The sequence below is a fragment of the Equus przewalskii genome, chromosome 1, assembly GCF_037783145.1.
Source record: "Equus przewalskii isolate Varuska chromosome 1, EquPr2, whole genome shotgun sequence".
Taxonomy (NCBI): Eukaryota; Metazoa; Chordata; class Mammalia; order Perissodactyla; family Equidae; genus Equus; species Equus przewalskii.
The window spans coordinates 57,403,680-57,413,134 of record NC_091831.1 but is presented as its reverse complement, the minus strand read 5'-3'; the positions used below and the strand labels follow the sequence as shown (position 1 = coordinate 57,413,134).

General features: G+C 39.1%; 1 protein-coding gene across 1 annotated transcript in view; it reads right to left on the bottom strand.

Moving 5' to 3' along the window:
* Window positions 1-2,156: 2,156 nt before the first annotated feature.
* KIFBP (kinesin family binding protein) overlaps window positions 2,157-9,455 on the bottom strand; it is a 38,809-nt gene continuing 31,510 nt past the window's right edge. The window contains exons 6-7 of the mRNA XM_070564531.1: window positions 7,090-7,205; window positions 2,157-3,609 (exon numbers count right to left, since the gene is read on the bottom strand). Of these exons, the coding sequence (XP_070420632.1) occupies window positions 2,734-3,609; window positions 7,090-7,205 (992 nt within the window). The 3' untranslated portion in view covers window positions 2,157-2,733. The remainder of the gene's footprint in view (window positions 3,610-7,089; window positions 7,206-9,455) is intronic.

Here is a 9,455-nt window from a genome sequence, read left to right as displayed (position 1 = left end):
ACTAGCACACAGAAAGAGTTAAGTATCTTTAAACAAATGAATGACTACGTAAGTGAAGTTGAATTAGGTTGGCAGCAAAATGGCTATGTCAAGAAAGGCTTATAACGGGGTGACTTGCTCTAGAATCAGTTCTCAAAAAGAGTGGAAGAAATGAGAGTAGCTGAGCAGCAGAGCCCTATCACTACCCCCAAGAAACCTCCCTCCCCTTTTTGCCACTTCTCAATCCTCTTCACTTTCCTTTTAAAGTCTGACCAAGGGATGTTATTAGCAATCATTTCATCTCAAGCATCTTAACATCCTAAATTCAATACGACCTAAATAGAACTCTTAATTCTAACCCACATCACCCTCATAAAAAAGCGCTCCTCTTGCATACTTCCACTTAATTTGGGGTTTTTGTGTGTGTGTGTGTGTGTGTGTGTGTGTGTGTGAGGAAAACTGGCCCTGAGCTAACATCTGTGCCCATTCCTCCATTTTACATGTGGGACGCCTGCCTCAGCATGGCTTGATAAGCGGTGTGTATGTCTGCACCCAGGATCCGAACCGGCGATCCCTGGGCCCCTGAAGCAGAGCACACAAACCTAACCGCTGTGCCACCAGGCCGGCTCCTAATCTAGTTCTTGATTCTTCTTTTCCCCTCATGCCTTACATTTAATCCTTTAACATGTCCTGTGATTCCACTTCCGAAGCACATACTGAATTTATCCACTTCTCTCCATCCCTCCTCTACCACCCTAGTCCAAATCACTTGGATTAATCTTAATAGAACCTAGCCAGTCTCCCTGCTTCCCCTCTGGCGCCTCCCCATGCCCCTACGATCTGTTCTCCTAGGAGCCAGTGTGGTTTCCTAAAAATGCTGGTCAGATCATGCCACTCCCCTCTTAAAAAGTCCAGAGGTTTCCCACAGTACCTAGAATAAAATCCAAACTCCTTACCCTCATCCACAAAGTCCTCTCCATCTGGCTCCCTACCCCTGCCCAATTCCACCCAACTCCCCACCCTCATCTGCTCCAGCCACACATATCTTCTAAAAAGCCAAACTCCTTCCTAAACTCGCTCCAGCCTGAGGGGCTACCATTCTCCGGAATACTCCACCAAAGAATCTTTGCTGCCTTTTTTCCCCCATTTAGTTCTCAGCTCAATGTCACTTCCTACCTTTTCAGAGGCCTTTCCAGATCACTCTAGCTAAAGTAGCACCCCTTCCCATGAGATGTTTACTGTATCACTCTGGTTCCTTTCACAACAGCATACAGCACCTTAAATCATCTTGCTATTTGTTTACTCACTCCATGAAAACTTGCCTTTATCTTGCTCATCACTGAATCCTCTATGCTTAGAAAAGCGAGAACAGTGCCTGACCCACAGTAGACATTAAATAAATTTTAGTTAAATATTGAGTGAATTACACATTGCTGTTATATACAAAGATTTTTTTTTTTTCCTGGCAAATTGATCTCAAAGGAAAAGGTGTTCATCACACATACATACATGTTACAAAATCTTAGAGCTGACCTATTCCTAAGCTTTCTGAAGCAATGGGCAAGCCAACATACCGAGTTATTCTCTTTTTTACAACTGATCTTGATTTTTACCCTGGATAGGGACTCCATTTCAATTCTGCATTTCTTTTTATTTTATTATTTTTGTGAGGAAGATTGGCCCTCAGTTAACATCTATGGCCAATCTTTTTCTTTTTTGCTTAAGATTGTCACTGAGCTAACATCTGTGCCAATCTTCCTCTATTTTATGTGGGATGCCACCACAGCATGGCTTGATGAGTGGTGCCAGGTCCCCATCTGGGATCCAAACCTGTGAACCCTGGGCTGCCAGAGTAGAGCACATGAACTTAACCACTACGCACCGGGCCGGCCCCCAATTCTGCATTTCTTAAAATCACTAAGTATATTAACAATGTACATATCCTTTTTCAGTAGCATCTAAAGATTTATAAGTATACCAGGATCCTCCAGCGAAAAACTGCAGCCAATAAGATTTTTCAGACACACAGACTACTGTCTCAGTAAATATTTATTCAATGAATGAGATTTTAATGTTTTCTATCTGTGCAGTGTTACCAAAGAAATATTCTTCTCTGGCTTCAAATAAGGAAATACCTTTGAAGTATCAAAAATAAAAGCAATTCTTACAAGAAAACAAAAGAGTAAAAGGAAGCTTTTATTAGTGAAACAAGTCAATTTACTATTTTTCCAACAGGGCCTTTTTCCTCTATAAATGAGACAAACTGCTTTACAACAACATAACTTAATTTTTTAATATTTTCAAAAAGGAAAGATTTCTTTGGGCATTTAGGAAAGTAAGTGTCTTGAGAATAACAACTACAGGAAGTTTCCTTTTCAATTTTAATAAAGTCTCCTCCACCAGGTATATTACCCAGCATCTTTCCTCTTAACGAAACCATCAAGTACCAGCCAACAAAGAACCTCCCTTTAGAAACCGAGGCAGGAGAGGTTTACATTTAAATAGGAAACAAGTGATCTAAAACACCAATCACACATCACGTTAACAAGGCAACTTACATAATTAGGCATAAATTATTAATTATCTTTATGTTGATTAAGGTCCTAGCAAAGACTCTATTGGTCAGACTGTATCTTAAGCTCAAACTGCACCTATCTGGCTGTAAAGGTAAATATCACAATGGAGCTGGGCCTGTTTGACTAAGAGGAAAAACTCTTCCACACTGCACATTTTCTTTCATAAAAACAGGGCCTATTAAGTCAGGGCCATCTTGGTTCTGAATCTCTCCATTTTTGTTGGAAGGAGACTCACCATCTCTTTACTAAGTTCTAGCTCAACTTCTATTTCCCGGGCGGCCTCAGGGTGCTTTTCACAGTAATCCACAATAAATTTGTAATGTTCCAATGATGTTGCCAAATTTTCTAGCTCTTTCTTGGGATCTGCAGTGATGATTTTGCCATAAAGACGAGCAACTCGAAACTTAGCCAACATGGCAGGGCGAAGAACATCTTCCCCTATGTGCTCGGGAAACACTTTATTTGGGTCTCTCAGGGAGTCTAAGAAGAGCTGGTAGTACTTCAATGCCGACTTATTAAGATTATTTATTTTTTTCACTATGTGTGAATCAGGGTCCCTCAGCTTGTCAGCAATGGCAACCTTCAAATCCATCATGTCATAGTAAGCGTGTGCAATTTCAAACTGAATCTGTCTGTTGACCAACAGATAATACTGTGGATTCAGGTCCACAATCAGGGGCTCTAGCATGGCTATTCTACGTTTATGCATCTTGCACCGCCTCTCCATGTCAGTTTCAAAGAACGCAAGCACCTTAAACAGAGCACTGTGGTCCTGGACAACTTCAATATGGTCAGTGACATAACCATCAATCTGAAAGAACTCTTTTGCCTCAAAGACATAGTGCTGACCCAATAAGAAAAGTTCTCTGGCTTCTTCAAAGTCTAAAGGTCTCAAATAGGTCACTTTCTCTTCCACTGCAGAGATGGCATCACACAGTTCACCGGTTCCAAACTGCACAGCTTTTTTCCTAACGCTTTCTTCCTCATCTAGTTCTTTTTTCCGTAAAGCTCTAAGTTCATTTTGTTTATCAAGATCAAGCTCTCCTATGTTGTCCTGAAAGAAAAATATAAATCATGGTTAATTCGGACACTGATCTCCTGCTGTCAAATGATATTACAGCAAACGTAAGAGTAAAGAAAAGAAACCCTAACTTCCCAGCCTCGTTAGGGAGGTATAATCTTAAACATCTTTTAAAACTTCTTTCTTCTAATTATACTCCAATTATATTAAAATTGCAAGAAATCAGGAAAAAATACTTAAGTAAAATAGATAAACTGCTTATATATTACTTTCCTTTTTGGGGAACTAAAACTCCTTTACAGTTACTCCTTCAGATAAACGCATAGGAAAGAACTTTAAGGACTGTGAAACATTACATACATGTAATACATTATTAGTATTCTAACATTAGAGACAGACTGTAATCTACATTCTACAAGTATTTCACAGAGATGCCAGTAAGATTAATGATATGATATTTGTGCCAGGATAAGTGACTTAGTAAAATATATTACACCCACAACTAGAAGGACCTGCAACTAAGATGTACAACTGTGTACAGGGGGGGTTTGGGGAAATAAAGCAGAGGAAAAAAAAAAAAAAGATTGGCAACAGTTGTTAGCCCATGAGCTAATCTTTAAAAAAAAAAAAAAATATATATATATATATATATATAGACAAAATATATTACAGAGAAATGCTCTGGGTCTCTTAAAGACACTATAGTGAAGATAGTTAAATCTACCTTCATAGTTAAAGTTATTTTCTTTACCTCCTCGGGACAAAAAAAAAAGGACCTAAGATGGTTAAAAAATAGAGTGAGGTCATCCTCCTCTTCCTGGATAAAATGAAACATCACATTCTTCAATGCTCAGCCCCAAGGCCTCTTCTTCTTTTCACTTGATGTTCTCTCTTTAGACCCTGCAATGTTCAAAGCGGTAGCCAGTAGCCACCTGTGGATGGCTACTGAGCACTTGAAATGTGGCAAGTCCAAACTGAGATGTGGACTATCTGTGTAAAATATACACCCAACTTCTAAGACTTGATACAAAAATAATCTAAAATCTCTCTCTTTTATTTTTTTTTGAGGAAGATTAGCCCTGAGCTAACATCCACTGCCAATCCTCCTCTTTTTGCTGAGGAAGATCGGCCCTGAGCTAACATCTGTGCCCATCTTCCTCTACTTTATACATGGGATGACTGCCACGGCATGGCTTGATAAGCAGTGCATAGGTCCACGCCTGGGATTTGAACCAGTGAACCCTGGGCCACCGAAGCAGAGTGTGGGGACTTAACCACTGCGCCACCAGGCTCGCCCTCTTAATTTTTTAATATTCAGGACGTTTAGAAAAGGCAATATTTGCTGATATTCTGAATTAAAATGTATAATTTTGATTTCACTTGCTTTTCTCCTTTTCTAATATGGCCACTAGAAAATTTAAAATTACATATGTGGCTGGTATTCCATTTCTATTGGACAGCACTGCTCTAGACAGGTGGCTCTATCCACACCTGTGGCTGCCATTGCCAGCCATGGGAGGATGACTCACAAATCTACAGCTACAGCCCAGACCTCTTCTCAAGCCCCTAGACCCAAAGCCACATCTCCGTACGTGAGAACTCCTCTCCAAAGACTCAAAGGCACTTCATCTTCAACATTCCCCAAGGGAACTCCTCCTCTTCTTCAGCAAACAGGCTCCTATTCAAGTGTTATTCTAGCGAAGGACACTCCATCCATCTGGACAGCCAGCATCCTAGGAACCATCCTTGAGATGTCCCTCTCCTCTCCCCTGTACTCCACACTTCCATTCTGTCACCAAGTCCTTTACATTTTGGTTCCTAAATACCTCGTGAATCCATTCTTTTTTCCTCCATCTCTTCCGCCACCATCTCACCTGGCCTGTTGCAGTGGTCTTCTAACTAATCTCCCTCATCCACTCCTGCTTTCCCTCAATTCCTTCTCCATTCTGCGACCTAAGGGATTGTTCCAAAAACCCTTCAAGGCTTCCATTCCTCGAAGGCCCTGTTTGTTCTAGCCCCTTTCTACTCTACCTTATACCACACGCGCTCTCACCCTGCTCCAGCTTCACAGGCCTTGTTCCCCTCCTAACACCATGCTCCCTAGGCCACTGAACTTTTAAACACGCTGCTGCAGCTCCTTGGAATGTGCACCTTCTTTTCTCCAATCCGGGTAATTCCTACTCTTTCCCAGTGCTTCCTACAAGTGTTACGTCCTCCTATTGCATCTTCTCCCATCAGATGTCTCTCCTCTGTGGAACTCACCAAAGTGCACTTCTACATGAAGTCAAAACCAGGTCTATTTTGTTCATCATAGGACAATGACTCACACAGCTGGCCTAAATCCTTAATTAAATAAATTTGAGTATGATTTTAAGCTGGAATTGAAGAAGGCTTTTTAGATAAACAGATGATCAAAGAATGAAGTTAAAGTAATAAAAAAAAGTCAGATTAAGGAAAATCTGAGTAATTGAATAGCATGGCAACTATTTCAGTTTAATCAGGTGAAAAGTTCTATTTCATCAACTAAATGAAGGGTGAGAGGTAACCCATAGGGTATTTTGCTCGACACAATTACTTCCGACGCAGGCTCTAAGTCTGAGTCTTGTTTCCTTACTTGCTTCCTGGCTGCTGGTTTATCTACACGCTTTCTAGGTTGCTTTCTGAGCAGAAGACAGCTGACAGCGCTTCCTGGCTCTAACTTCTCCGTTAGAATTTCTAAAGTTCTTCCTCTTTAGTGATTAGGAACTAGGATTCAGTATGAATTAGTAATAATAATTATAATGATGAGGATAGTTAACATTTACTGAGGACTTGGCATGTCTCGGGCACATTTCTGAGTCCTTTATATATATTAATGTAACTCTCATAACAACATTATTAAGTAAGTACTATTATTACCTCCACCTTGTGAGGAAATTAAGGCACAGAGAGATTAAGTAAATTGCCACGAACACACAGCCACAAACTGCCAGGGCTGTTTCCACATATTTTTATAAAAAAATATATTTATATACTATATAAAGTATATAAAGATTAGTAAGAATTGTTTCCTGCCCTCAAGTTGCTTATAGTCTAAAATAGGTAAAAGAATAAGACAAGAATATGAAGAGGGATAACACAAAGTTGAATTTAAGTGACTTAGGAAAGAGTAAGAAAAGTTCTATGCAGTTTAAAGGAGGGAGATGACATCTGTTGGGGATGAAGAATTACACATTTAACAATTACTTATTGAGAACCTATTGTGCCTGGAGATAATAATATAATATGAATATAATGTAGACCTCACCTCTCAAGGACCTTATGTTCTATCCAAAGGAAAGTCTTCAAGGAAGAGGTGCTATTTGAGATAGGCCCTGAATAGTGAGTAAGATTTTAAAAGGTAGAGAAGGGGAGCGCATTCCACATGCCTGGCATAATAAACATGAAGAACCCAATGAGCATAATCTCCATTTTTAAGCTTCTACTTACATCCTGCTCATTTAAGAAAGAAAAGGCAACTTTTGGCTGCGTTACCTGCATGGAAAGTTGGGCATTCTGCATGAGAGTCAAACAGTATTTGATCCAGCATCTTGCTATTTCCCCTTTTCTTTGATGATAAAGTTCCGGTACTTCTCCTTCAGCTTCAGTAGCTAAAATTTCACAGTGAGATTTGTCCAAGTTAATGGTCACAGCTAGAATTTTCATTGTGTACTGCTTTCTTTTTTAACATCACTTTTTCCTGATTGTACAAGTAACAGATCCTCACTGAAGCAGTGGGGGGAAAAACCCATACCCAAATTCCTACCACCCAGAGACACTCACTGCTATTATTTTTGCATATTTCTTTCTAGTTTTTTCTTATGTATTGTTTGTAGGTAAAAACTAAGGTCACAATGTATATTCAATTTTGAATATAGCTTTCTTCACATATTAAACCACTAACACTTTACCCATATCATTATCAACTCTTTAACATCATTTTTAAGTGTAGCATTACATACAATTAAATAGATGTTTCATACTTTATCTAACAATTCTTCTAATACTGGGTATTTGCTGTTTCCAATCCCTTTATTACAAACAACACTAAACAGGAAGATCTCTGTGTATAAATCTATGTGGGTTTTGGATGATTTCCTCAGGACAGATTCCTAGAAGTAGAATTTACTGGGTCAGAGTTTACACCACTTAAAATGTTCTTCATACATACTGCCGCATTATTTTCAATAAATACTCTAACCAACAATATATGAGGCTATTCAATGAAAGAATTTAGAAAACATTAAACATTGTGATTTCTTTAGCTTTCTGTTTTGAAGAGTGTACACAAAATGACATCCCACTGGTGGTTTAGTTTTTATGCTTTTTGGACAAGTGCCTTTTAGACTTTAACCAATCTACAAGTAATTCAATGTAATAAATAAAAGGAGAAACCCAACTATTTAATTTGATAAGGTACATTCCTCTAACTCTTCATAGCCTCTATATTCTTCTGAGTCACAATGATAAAGAAGGTTGTGATATTACAAAACCTGTTTAATGACTCAAGCACACTTTTTTTTTTAATTGAAATATAATTGACACATAACATTATATTAGTTTCAGGGTACAACATAGTGATTCAATATTTTATACATTGCAAAATGATCACCATAATAAGTCTAGTTAAGATTTGTCACCATAGTTATAAAAATGTTCTTTCTTGTAATGAGAAGTTCTAAGATCCACTCTTAGCAAATTCCAAATATGCAATACAGTAGTATTAACTATAGTCACCATGCTGTACATTACATTCCCATGACTTATTTATTTTACAACTGGAAGTCTGTACCCTCTGACCCCCTTCACACATTTTGCCCACCCCAACACCTCTGGCAACCACCAATCTGTTCTCTGTACTATCTATGAATTTGTTTTGTTTTGTTTTCTAGATTCCACGTGTAAGTGAGATCATACGGTGTTTGTCTTTCTTTATCTGACTTATTTCACTTAGCATATTGCATTCAAGGTCTGTCCATGTTGTCACAAATGGCAAGATTTCCCTTTTTTTTTAACATACCATTGTAATAACTAAGATTTTTTTTTCACTTTCCAAGAAACAATTTTTGCCCCTATTAAGAATGCATACCTTAGGCATTTCAAACATCTTATTAGAAACCAATGCCCATTATCATAAGATTCACAGACTTATTCCCAAATTTAATGTTGTGGGTTTGATTTTTATCTGTCCTTATTTCTAAGCCCTCCCAAGGTTGCCAAGTCTCCCACCCAGCTCCAGAGGCAGCTTTTCATCTCAAGCCAGCAGAGGTCGGGTCAGTGTAGTTCTGCTCAGGCAGTGGAGTTACAAGTTACAGGCTTGGAACAATCCTGCTTGGGTTTGAATGAGAGCTCTGCCCCTCACTATCTGTGTGACATTGGGCAAGCTGTTGAACCTCTCTGTGCTTCAGTTTCCCCATGTGTAAAGTGTAGGTAGTAACAATGACTGTCTGAAGTGTTGCTATGAGAATTTAATGAGATGGTGCCCACAAAGAACTTAGGACAGGATCTGGTACATGTGGCTATTCAACACCTTTTTCTTTTCTTCTTTTTTTTAGCTGAGGAAGATTCGCCCAGAGCTAACATCTGTGCCAATCTTTCTCTACGTTGTATGTGGGTCACCGCCACAGCATGGCTGATGAATGGTGTAGGTTGGCGCCTGGGATCCAAACCCATGAACCCCCTGCAAGCTCAGGCCATTGAAGTGGAGCACACCAAACTTAACCACTACACCACAGGGCCAGCCCCAACACCATTATTAATCAAACTGGATTAACAAAAGAATTGCTCACATTCTTAGAATACCTAGTTTAATTAAGATATGAATTCTATAATTCATGTCTATACATGGATCCTTATGAGGT